At 39.9% G+C, this 13,183-nt stretch overlaps 1 protein-coding gene across 1 annotated transcript in view; it reads left to right on the top strand.

Moving 5' to 3' along the window:
* LOC124556600 (E3 ubiquitin-protein ligase HERC2) overlaps positions 1-13,183 on the top strand; it is an 832,907-nt gene that overhangs the window by 487,670 nt on the left and 332,054 nt on the right. Inside the window, exons 47-49 of the mRNA XM_047130567.1 lie at positions 558-747; positions 5,493-5,738; positions 6,907-7,094. Of these exons, the coding sequence (XP_046986523.1) occupies positions 558-747; positions 5,493-5,738; positions 6,907-7,094 (624 nt within the window). The remainder of the gene's footprint in view (positions 1-557; positions 748-5,492; positions 5,739-6,906; positions 7,095-13,183) is intronic.

Raw genomic sequence — 13,183 nt, forward strand, 5'->3', positions numbered from 1 at the left:
GCAGCAGCAGCAGCTTCTCTGTTCCAGAATGAATCTCCCTGCCATGAAAACTTCCCGACACATTAGAACTGCATGGCAGATGGCCATGCTGACAGCTGACAGGATGAAGTTTTGTGCTGGACCATTAACTTGAGCGTGGATCCTCACTCATTACAGGCAGTGCTATTATTTACTGAGCTATCCAGGCATGATTCACAATCTGCACTGAGAACTTCAGCTGTGCCAGTCACTCTCTTCAGCTTTTCAGGCTTGACCACTGTTCAGTAAAGTCCAATTCCTGGTCCAGTACACAGCTTGAATTTGTCAGCTTATGTACTGGCTGTCAGCAGTTTGTGAGGAAAAGTAGAAATACACAATTCATCATAAATAACACCACACTTAAAATAATTATTTGTTTGCAACATAAATGAGAAGAGGACAATTACTTGTTTGTTTTGTTTTGTGTTGACACACATGAAGTTCATGCACTCATGATAGTGAACACTAATTCTCATTTTTATTCAGAAAATATTTTGTCATCAGTGAAGTTTACTACATTACCTGTGTTTCTGTTTCAGGTTGATTGGCAAAATATGGGAAGCCCATACTGGGTTCGTTTTATACACGTGGAACTTATAGGATTTCTTCCATTCCTATCTCCACCTCCACCAGTGAAAGTTGGGGATAGAGTTAAAGTCAAGCAGTCTGTCAGGACTCCAAAGTATAAATGGGGGTCAGTGACTCATGGCTCAGTTGGAATTGTCACAAGTCAGTATCCATCATTTATTCTCTGTTTTTTAATGCATTAAAACTTGTATTTCACTTCTCTTGTTATTTTATCACAAGTGAAATTCAAATGAAACTGTATGGTTCCAGAGACCTTCTCAAGTCTCAAACATCTGTGGAGTATATATACAGACTGAAATGATCCGCCACACACCGTTGGGTGGCTTGCGGAGTATAAATGTAGATGTAGATGTAGATGTAGATGAATGACAATGTTTACCAAGGCCAGGATTCAAACCTGGTGGCTTTGCACAGCTACATTAACTGCTCTAGTACACTTCCCTTCTCAGTCCAAATTCACATTCATCCCTCAACGCCCAAAACTCAAACAGCATTGCAAAAGCTCTCCAACTGTATTGGAATAGCACCTCAGCATCAAACAAAATGAGGAACTCTGGAGTGGGGTTCACTGGTATAGTCTGCCAGTAAACTCAAGAGCGAGCAAGCAGAGTCCCGACTCTGCCTACCCAGCTACACTGCAAGGCACTTCTACAAGCTGTTTCACAACATAGTACCGGACCTGTTGTGGCGCGTGCTTTAAATCTGTGGTGACGCCGTGTACAGATACATCCCGGCAGCGTTTATTTTTAGATAAATGCGTTAAGACTATAAGGAATACAAAAGACAATAGCTTCTTCCGAGACGCATAATTATAGAATAAATAATATTGACGTAGAAACGGAAGTCAGGATTCTACTACAAACATAGAACTGAATGTCTGTTTGCCTGAATGTGTGTTCCTCTACTGCTGTTTGTAAAGCGAACCCCATGTAGTGTAATCAATCTGTAGAATTTTGGGCATCTTCTTACTTTGTGTTTCTACTAAAAGGTAGCAGTTTTCTTTGAAGGGCTGCATTGAAATGTAACAATTCTTGCAACACGAAGATTGTTTAAAAAGAAACAAGAAATGTATAACTTTGCATGTTGTATTAGTCCAATTCGCACTACCTTTCTTTTCACTGTCATTGTAAACATGTCTAAAAAGTATCTGTACAATGTTATGCATATTGGGTATTTAGTCTATTGTCAGCTGTCAAAAAGGTTACATATATTTCAGTAGTATCAACAATTATTTGTTTTGAATATAAATAGATTAAATGATCTGTATTAAATTTTGTTATAAGAATGGAATGAAGTGTATCAAATTTTTAGACATGTTAAATATTGCTTTTGGTGGGTTTGCCATGAGTAAAACATGGCTTACAGGAGGTATAAACATTTGTCCTTTAAGGACAACAGTTTTACAACCATAGATGAGATTAAAAACGGATAGTTAAGACAGCTATAAACTATCCCAGAGAAACATTTCAAAAAGTGTTTCGGAAATTGGAAAAAGCACTGGAATAAGTCTATAGTATGTAATGGGCAACATTTTGAAGAGGATAACATTGCTGTAAATTAACAAATAAAGCTCTTATCAAGAAATAAAAATTAATATGTGAAGGCACCTCGTATGTCAAGCTTTGCACATAGAAGTCCAGAATCGGTGTACATGTTTCAAAGGAAAATATCAGCAGTGTTTAGGATAGCTATTGCATACATGTTTTTAAGCAATATGTCCTAGAATAAGGTGAATAGTAACTGATGTAGAGATTTATTGACTGAATACATTTAAATGCTTCTTGTTGTTTATTTTCGTGTTCCTTTTGTATGCATCCTATTGTGGTGAGGCTGATGTTTGCATAAATTTCAGCCCTTTGATTGTGACTGGTAATAGTAGCCAACAGTTCTTTTTGTGTTGCCTCTTTAACAAATGCTGTAATAACAATAGAGATGATTGAACAATGATTGAACACTCCACACATACCTCCTCTCCTTGGATACTGTGCATTTTGTTGCAATGTATGGCGATTATCCATCACTTCCGCATAGCGAAGTATATCAGTAAGTGTACAAAGTTAACTGACTGACTGGCAACTAAGGTCGCATGAACAGAATCGAGGTATGTCACTGCATGCCGATCTACACCGCTAGACAGGTAACGGGAAACTGATTTTGGGTGCCCCTGTAGGCCAGTGGCAGGATTCTTCTGGGAAAGGCAACTTCCCCCACCAAAAGCACTGCTCACTCTTGAGTTTGCAGACAGACTATACCATATAGTTTCATTTGATTAAAGACCTATGCCTGGGTTTCAGGGAGGACCCCCACTTCATTTGATTCTGAGGTGGTATTCCTATACAGTTGGAAAGCCTCTGCAGTGCTGTTTGAGTTTAGGGGAAATGCTGAGTGGGCTGAAGCGTGAATGGAAATTTGGACTGAGGATGGAGGCATGCTAGGGTAATTTCTGCAGTTCTGCAAAGCCACTGCCCCTGAGTGGCATAGTGGCTAGTGCATCTGCCTAGTAAGCAGGAGACCCGGGTTTGAATCGATGCCATGATACACATTTTTATGCATCGCTTCAGTCTGAAAATATACATCATAAATGAAATTCAGTTACATTAGAGTATTTTGTAGAATTATTTATGGTCCATGGCTTTGAATTTGTTTCAAATGATTATAAAACACAGCTAACATCTTTCTTTAAAATTCTTTAATTTCCTCTGCTACATATTTATATCCTCGTTTTGATTCAGTATTTACAGAACAGAGAAATTCCATTGCATTATCACTCTTTTCATTCTACATGTCATTATAAACACTTTCCATTAGCCAAACTGTGTCTGATAGCTCCTGGATTTGCCATATTGATTACATAGATTTTGCTTCCTTGCTTACTCGTTTGTATCAGTAGTTTACTCATAATAGAAAGTGCAAATGAAATTGAAGAAGATAAACGTTTATACTCTACATACCACAATTCTGGAAGAAACATACACAAAACGGAGAATATTTTTAAAAAAGAATTTAATTTAAAAAATGAAATAAAATTGTGATTTTTTTTCAATTTCTTTATTTCTCTATCTATCTGTAGGTAACAAATGTTGTATGGACATGGTCCAAATGTACATGTAAATTTTGTATTACAAGGCAATTGGAACATACAAATACAGGTGTGTACATAAAGTAATACACACAAGATACTACAGTCATCCATACATAGTAATTCAAATTTCTGTACATATATATGCTTCTGTTATTACAAATTGATAATCAGTTTTTCATAACCCTATACCTTTGTTTCCCTTAACCAGCAAATCCTTTTATACATGACATTGATTCAGTAAAAGTTTTACATCAGATGTGTAATATAATCATAATAGAAAAATCATATTGGCCAACGTAGCCACTTACCATGTAAAAACATTGTTCAAGTAGAAATTTTTATTTTGTGCTTTAAATTTGTTTTCATCTTGAAATTTTCTGATGTAGAATGGGAGTCTGCTGTAAAATTTAACACCTATGCAGCTCATGTACCTTTCCTTGTTAGTTCTTTTTCTTTGCTGTGTATTGAGTAATGTGCTGTTTCAAGTGTTGTACCTATGAAAGATAGCATTCCTCTTAAAATCTTCAAGGTTGACATTGTTCTATAAAACATATTTTCATTATTTCTTTATTTATCCGTAGGCAATAAATATTATGTGGATGTGGTACAAATGTACATTCACTTGAGGCATTGTTAGTATTTTAAGCTTTCTGCAGCATGTCTGTGGAGAAGGATATGCTATTATTTGAATAGACGTCTTTTGAAATTAAAAAATTGTTATAGGTGGAAATGGTATGAAAATAATAATGAATCTGTCAATTATAAAAAAAAAATAAAAAATAAAAATTAAAAAAAAACTGGGATTTGGTTCAAATGGCTCTGAGCACTATGGGACTTAACATCTATGGTCATCAGTCCCCTAGAACTTAGACCTACTGAAACCTAACTAACCTAAGGACATCACACAACACCCAGTCATCACGAGGCAGAGAAAATCCCTGATTCCGCCGGGAATCGAACCCGGGAACCCGGGCGCAGGAAGCGAGAACGCTACCGCACGACCGCGAGCTGCGGACTACTGGGATTTGCGTGTCTCAATTGCACCGTCCAAGGCACTTGAGAAATGGTCAGCTGGTGATAAAATATGATATCCTACGTGATAACATCGTTTTCTGCCGGCCAAAGTGGCCGCGCGGTTCTGGCGCTGCAGTCTGGAACCGCGAGACCGCTATGGTCGCAGGTTCGAATCCTGCCTCGGGCATGGATGTGTATGATGTCCTTAGGTTAGTTAGGTTTAACTAGTTCTAAGTTCTAGGGGACTAATGACCTCAGCAGTTGAGTCCCATAGTGCTCAGAGCCATTTGAGCCAACATCATTTTCTGTGTTAACTGTTTTCTTTTGTATCAATAAATGATGATAAGTTAGCTACTCATAACTACAAGAGGCATTCGGTAGCTCATCAAAAATTTGGCTCATGTGGCAGAACATTCTCATATTTTGTGATGTGTGACTGCTACTGTACTTAAAAGAAAAAGCTATTGACATGAAGAAACAAAATGTGCTGCTACAAGGCGTGCCAATCTTGTCAAAGAACAAAACGAATGAGAGATGTTGAATTGAAATATGGCTGAAGCAAAAATTTTATTAACTTTTTTCAGTTTTCTGTTCGCAAGTGTTCATTATATTTGTGGAAATACTATTTTCATAAGCAAGGAGAGAGGACTTATCTATAGAGTTACCTTAACATTTCTTCTCCAACAAATGTCTACTTTTGAAAAACAATTTTTTCCCCGAGAGCTGGAAATAATATTACTTCATAATTATATATCATTTAGTCATAATTTAATTTAACTTTGGTTTACAGGTGTTAGTAGTAATGGAAGAGAAATCAGTGTTGACTTTCCACAACAAAGCGACTGGACGGGTGTTATATCAGAGATGGAAGTTGTTTCAAGCAGTCACCCAACTGTATCATGTGATAACTGCCGAGCTTTTCCGATCACTGGCCATCGTTACAAGTGCAAGACTTGTGAACATTTTAATTATTGTGAAAATTGTTTCTTCACAAAGAGAGGTCATCGCCATTTCTTCAATTGCATCTATGAACCTGGTTGGTACTGACAGTGATATTTCATTAGTGGAATTTGGCTTATAGAGGGTCTATATAGAGTATGTATCATAAAATAATTGACCATATTTCATTTGTAACTATATGAGTTAATTGTCACGGACATGACAAATTGCACCCAGATGTTCATGGAAGGGGATTGTGGAAGTCTAACTAATTTGCAAATGAGAATATTAACAAAATCTGATCAGATGATGGATGAATCAGGTGTGAGACAGGAAGGCACAGAGGAAAACAGTATAGGGTTCGTTGGGGGGCAGGGCATTGCAGTTCATGATAATGGAATACCAGTGGATCAAAGAAGAAAAATGAAATCATAAAACTAAAAGCTAAATTGGGGCAGGCAGTTAGCTTATATTAAAAAGGGTATGAGTCATCATTTTTTATGTGCTCAGCACTTCACTTTTATTATGAGTGGTCCATTTTTTAATCATTTAATAGTGACTTGAAGAATATTGTATTTAACTATATAATTCAGATGCAAATTCTTGCTATACTTATAAACTCTTCCAGCATTCAGCTAGCATGACTGAAAAAAATCTACCAGGAAGATAATCAGATCAACCATTTTAAAAAATGAAATTGTTTAGGGTGAATGTGAGCTAGATGTTTCGTGCTTTTGTGTACTGCAGTTTATTTCAAGCAATGCATTTCCACTTATATTTTTTAGAGTGCAATAAAACTGCATAACTCACCATAGGTAAAGTCTACATTCCAGTGCTTTGACCATTTTGAAATTTTCTGAAGGTATGCAACAGATTTTAACCTTGTATTTTGGAAATCATCTGAGAACTCAATGTAGTACTCTAGGATTTGATGTTTTCTGTAGTTAATCATTGTCTGCAATATTGAAATGGAGATTAAAAATCATTTTCTTATAATTATTCTTGAATAAAATGTATATTGGCTGTAGCATCAGCACTGACAGGCATAGTATCCTGTCACTTTTTCCATGTAGACATTTTCTGTGATTATTCATGTTCAGGAATGTTCCAGTGTATTCACATTTGGCTGTCCTCATATCCCGTTGCTGACTACCAACAGTTAAACAGAAAACAGCCACTTTCACTAACTTTCTGATTTTTCTGTGATTACATTTTGTCTGCTTCAATAAAAAGTGAATGCATAAATATTTGTGTTTCATATGCAGGGAGTGCTCCAATATTTGCTGGAAAACCTGGTAAATATTATCATCGTGATGAAATTTTAAACCCTGGCCTTGTTCAGGATTGGGCTCATTGTATAAAGACTCTGAAAGTATCTTCAAGAGAGGCATGCGCACGTCATCTTGTGGATGGCTCTGATAATTATTGGCAGAGCTGTGGATCTCAGGGAAAGGTAAATATTATCTTAAGATTTTGTTTACTTTTTATTTCATATAATTGAGCCTGCTTACCAATGGTTAAGTTTGTACAACTTCTAAAGTTAAATGATCAGGCAGCCCAGATTAACTATCAAAGAAACGAGTTCAAGTCTTTTGCACGTAACCACAGATTCTAATATTTCACCCACAACTCATGTAACAATGCTCAGTAACCTGTGTGCAGAAAAAAGTCAGTGAACTTTGTCATTCAGATGTGATTAGTAGATAGGCGAAAGCGTGTTCCGTTATTCTTACTTGTCTCTGTCATAGTTCTACTGTCAGTATGGAGGGGAGTTTCTACACATTTAGGGGTTAATTGAAAAAGAAAGGGGCCAAAATTTCCAGCTAGACTACCTGATTTCATTTTTCTATGCTTTGCTCACTTTGTGTGGATGCCAATATTGTACAAGATCATGACAATTTTCATTTTCTGCCCTCTTCCAACTAAGATATTGCGCTGCCAGTAATACGTTCACTGTTGATGGAACATTAAATTTTGACTGGCCCTCTTGTTAAGAAAAGGCAAAGTAGTACTAAGACTAAAAATTAAAAGAAAAAATAATAAATAAGTAAAATACCCAAGTAAACAAATTAGGGAGCTGAAATTATGTCATAGATTAAAATTGTGTACCACACTGTGACTGAAATCTGGGCCCCCATACCATGAAAATAATTTTAGTAAAAATGGAGGAGGATTAAAACTAGACAAGATATGGTGGTTGACTTTGTACCAACGAAGTGACAATCAATTACCTGTAATCGAGAGAGATGGCACTAGCCAGAGATAGTTTTAAAGTTGAAAGCACATGGTGAGTGGTGGTGCCATCTAAGTGCTCTATATAAGCAGGACCTCAAGCGCCTAGCAGCCAGTCGCTGACTCACCTCAGAAGATGTTGCCCGCAGTAGGCAATGAAACGTCAGGAAGGAGAAGTAGTTTTATATATGGAGCACGGCAATTCAGCCCAGAAGTTTTAATTAATAAATCACAGTTCACAAAATCCTTCCCGTTCCATCACACATACACTGACAGAAAAAATCACAACACTAAAAAATGATTGATGTAGAATAATGAAAGTTACTGAACACATGTGTCTAGATAACATATTCAAGTGGTTAATATTGCAAGATTACAGGTTAATCTAAGTGCGAGATAAGCCATTACAAATTTGAAATGCTGGTGCCTTGATAACCAGTGTAACCTCCAGAATGTTGAATCCAAGCATACAAACATGCACGCTTTGTGTAGTACAGGTGCTGTATGTCAGTTTGTGGGATTGAGTTCAATGTGTGTTGCATTTGGTCAGTCAATAGAGGGCCAGTTAATGCTGTTTATGAATGATGCTGGAGTTATCATCCAATGATGTCCCATATGTGCTTGATTGGTGACAGATCTGGTGATTGAGCAGGCCAAAACTCTGTAGAGCATGTCTGGTTACAGCTGCGGTATGTGAGTGAGCATTATCCTGTTGGAAAACACCTCCTGGAATGCTGTTCATGAATGGCAGCACAACAGGTGAAATCACCAGATCGACATATAGTTTTGCAGTCAGGATGCGTGGACTAACCATGAGAGTGCTCCAATAGTCAGATCAGAACTCAAGGTGTAGTTCCAATGTGTGTAACATGCAGACAGGTTGGTTGCAGGCCGTCAACTGCCTTACTTTTGACCAACACAATGGTCATCACTGGCACCAAGGCTGAACCAGCTTTCACCAGTAAATACAACAGACCTCCATCCTGCCCTCCAGTGAGCTCTCACTTGACACCACTGAAGTTCCAAATGATGGTGGTTTGAGGACTGGAATGCATGCCAAAGGGTGCCTGGCTTGGAGCTGTCTTTCAAGTAACCAGTTTGTAACAGTTTCCTGTGTCAAAAAATGGCTCTGAGCACTATGGGACTTAACAGCTATGGTCATCAGTCCCCTAGAACTTAGAACTACTTAAACCTAACTAACCTAAGGACAGCACACAACACCCAGACATCACGAGGCAGAGAAAATCCCTGACCCCGCCGGGAATCGAACCCGGGAACCCGGGCGTGGGAAGCGAGAACGCTACCACACGACCACGAGATGCGGGCTTTCCTGTGTCACTGTGGTGCCAACTGCTGCTGAAATTGTTGCTGCAAATGCTGTATGATGCGCCAGAGCCATACATCGAATGCAATGGTCTTCTCTCTCGGCATTGCCTTATGCCTGTCCGTAGACCAGTCTTCTTTTGATTTCACATTCTCGTGACTACCTACCACTGTCTGCAACCGTGCAATGGCTACAGTGCTGCCAAGTCTTTCTGCAGTATCCCAGAAGGAACACCCAGCTTCTCATGGCCCTATTACAAAATCTTGTTCAAAGTCAATGAGGTGCTGATAGTGGCATATTTGTCACCTTAAAGGCATTTTTCACTAATGTCAACTCACCACGACCAATTTCAAAGGTAACTAACACTCAAGGCCATTACAGCAAGTATTTAAAGCAAACCTTATTTGAATCCATGTAGTGCCATTTCTAGTGCCACTCTTACGCGACTGGCACAGAATTTTGTTGAATAGACATCATCTTTCAGATGTAGAAACACGCTTATTCATGTTTCATCTAATACATCTATTAAGCTGTAAATAAAGCTAAATTTTAAAATATATTTTCTTGCATCTTCTTCCTTTTTTGTGGATCAGCATTCTTCATGTAGCCCTATACTAATAAATGTACCACTCACAGTCAACTTCTTCAGGCTGTGATGATGATGATGATGATGTGGTGGCCGTGGTGGAACACACCTAGTGCACGATGTATGGGCGGCGTGTGGTGTAGCAGAAGCTGATCCCATGACCCTTTGCTGCACTGAATGAGTGGGCAGGCAGCTGTCCAGGTGGTCAGATACCTGCATCCATAAGGCATGCACACCTGATATACTCATGTATTCAGTGTCATACCCGGCCAGTTCAAACGGATAGAAACATGTTGCCATGCCAGGTGGCACACAACCAAGTGGAAATGAGAACTACTTTATTCCTTGCAGTACATACACTGGCACATGTGATGAAGTGGGATCAGAGGACATATGGCAGCATAGCACAACAGGGCTGGACTGTCCACTAGATCCTTGCACACTAAGGAAACAGCATGTTCTGCATGAATGTACTGTTCTGGTAGTATGTTAATAACCATGAATAGGCTAAAGGTGACAGATCATATCACACTTCTGTACACAATTGTACAGAATGGCCAAGCTAGGGGGGTGAGCACCAGGGTAACGTGTGAATTTAGGGGTAGTAAGAAGAAGGCATAATTGACACCAAAGTGGTTTATTGGGAAAGGGGATATAGGGACTCTACATAGGGGGAAGCATGATGGAAAACTTCAGTCACTTAAGATTGGCCTTTTGCTTATTGAGATCAGGAATAGGCCTGCTATAGGTGAAAATCACACAAATTGATTGGGGGAAAGCTCATTGGTCATCTTGGAAGATACGGGTATGTATCACTTGGTGGAAGGGTCAAAAATATCAAAATATCAAGACTGTAACAATACCAGAGAAGGAAAGTTGCTACTCACCATATAGAGGAGATGCTGAGTCTCGATAGGCACAACAAAAAGATTCACACAATTGTAGCTTTCGGCTATAAAGGCCTTTGTCAGCATTAGACACACATACACACACGCACACACTCTCTCACAGACGCAACTTGCACACACGTCTGCAGTCTCAGAGAACTGAAACCACACTGTGAACAGCAGCACCAGTGCATGATGGAAGTGGCGACTGGGTGGGGGTAAGGAGGAGGCTGGGGTGGGGAGGGGGACGGATAGTATGGTGGGAGTGGCAGACAGTAAAGTGTTGCAGTTTAGACAGAGGGCAGAAGAGAAGGTGCAGAGGGGGGAGGGGGTAAGTAGCGGAAAGGAGAGAAATAAAAAGAAATTAAAAGACTGGGTGTGGCGGTGAAATGACAGCTGTGTAGTACTGGAATGGGAACAGGGAGGGGGCTGGATGGGTGAGGACAGTGACTAATGAAGGTTGAGGGTTACGGGAACGTAGGACGTATTGCAGGAAAAGTTGCCACCTGTGCAATTCAGAAAAGCTGGTGTTGATGGGATGGATCCATATGGCACAGTCTGTGAAGCAGTCTTTGAGATGATGGATATCATGTTTGGCAGCGTGTTCAGCAACAGGGTGATCCACTTGTTTTTCGGTGGCCATTCATAGGGACAGACGGCTTGTTGGTTGTCATGCCTACATAGAATGCAGCACAGTGGTTGCAGCTTAGCTTGTAAATCACATGACTGGTTTCACAGGTAGCCCTGCCGTTGATTGGGTAGGTGATGTTAGTGACAAGACTGGAGTAGGTGGTGGTAGGAGGATGTATGGGACAGGTCTTGCATATAGGTCTATTACAGGGGTATGGACCATGAGGTAAGGGATTGGGAGCAAGGGGTTGTGTAAGGATGGACTAGTATATTGTGTAAATTCGGTGGATGGCGGAATACCACGGTAGGAGGGTTGGGAAGGATAGTGGGCAGGGCATTTCTCATTTCAGGGCACAACGAGAGGTAACCGAAACCCTGGCGGAGAATGCAATTCAGTTGCTCCAGTCCCGCATGATACTGAGTTATGAGGGGAATGCTCTGTGGCCGATTGTGGGACTTTGGGAGGTGGTGGGAGACTGGAAAGGTAAGGCACAGGAGATTTGTTTTTGTACAAGGATGGGAGGATAATTACAGTCAGTGAAGGCTTCAGTGAGAACCTCGGTATATTTTGAGAGGGACTGCTCGTCACTGCAGATGCGACGACCACGGGTGGCTAGGCTGTACAGAAGGGACTTCTTGGTATGGAATGGGTGGCAGCTGTCGAAGTGGAGGTATTGCTGGTGGTTAGTAGGTTTGATATGGACGGAGGTACTGATGTAGCCATCTCTGAGGTGGAGATCAACATCTAGGAAGGTGGCTTGTTGGATTGAGTAGCACCAGGTGAAGCAAATGGGGGAGAAGTTGTTGAGGTTCTGGAGGAATGTGAATAACGTGTACTCACCTTCAATCCAGATAGCAAAGATGTCATCAGTGAATCTGAACCAGGTGAGGGGTTTAGGATTCTGGGTTTTTAGGAAGGACTCCTCTAGATGACCCATGAATAGGTTAGCATGGGATGGTGCCATGCGGGTGCCCATAGCCGTACTGCGGATTTGTTTGTAGGTAATGCCTTCAAAGGAGAAGTAATTGTGGGTGAGGATATAGTTGGTCATGGAGACTAGGAAGGAGGTTGATGGTTTGGAATACATAGAGCATCTGCAAAGGTAGTGTTCGATAGCAGTAAAGCCATGGGCATTAGGAATGTTAGTGTACAGGGAGGTGGCATCAGTAGTGACGAGCAGGGCACTGTGTGGTAAAGGGAGAGGAACTGTGGAGAGTTAGTTAAGGAAATGGTTGGTGTCTTTTATATAGGAGGATAGATTCTGGGTAATAGGTTGAAGGTGTTGGTGTTTTGTTGTGCCTGTCGCAGCTCAGCATCTCCGCTATATGGTGAGTAGCAATTTTCCTTCTCTGGTATTGTTACATTTCATCCTGGATTTTCCATTGTTTGAAAATATCAAAACTGTTACAGTAGTTTCTAATCATTAAATATTGTACCTAACTGTACCACAATCTTGAGAGTAGGTACTGATGACCTCACTGTTCAGCACCCAGCGATTTTAAATCCATCTGTTCATCATTGATGGTAAGGCCTGTGGTTATATAATCATGAAATTAAACGTGTTTCATCACCGACACAAATCTCATATCTATAAGGTACATGCTGCAGCTCACAGATAATGATTTTTCACTCATGGTGTCATATTCAGGTCATAAATATGAGGCATATAACTTGGTATCTTTATAGAGTGAAAACTAGTGGTGAAATATAATGTGGCAATTCTTGATCAACATAAACCACATATAAAGGGGATATCAGCTTTGTGATTTGCACATCAGTGATAGTAGGGACAGCAGTGATTAGATAGATCAGAGGACATGGTTGTGATGGGCCAGTATTCATGCTGATTGATTAAAATAATCCTTGAAATGAGATTAACCAC

Source organism: Schistocerca americana, chromosome X, assembly GCF_021461395.2.
Source record: "Schistocerca americana isolate TAMUIC-IGC-003095 chromosome X, iqSchAmer2.1, whole genome shotgun sequence".
NCBI classification, from domain to species: Eukaryota; Metazoa; Arthropoda; class Insecta; order Orthoptera; family Acrididae; genus Schistocerca; species Schistocerca americana.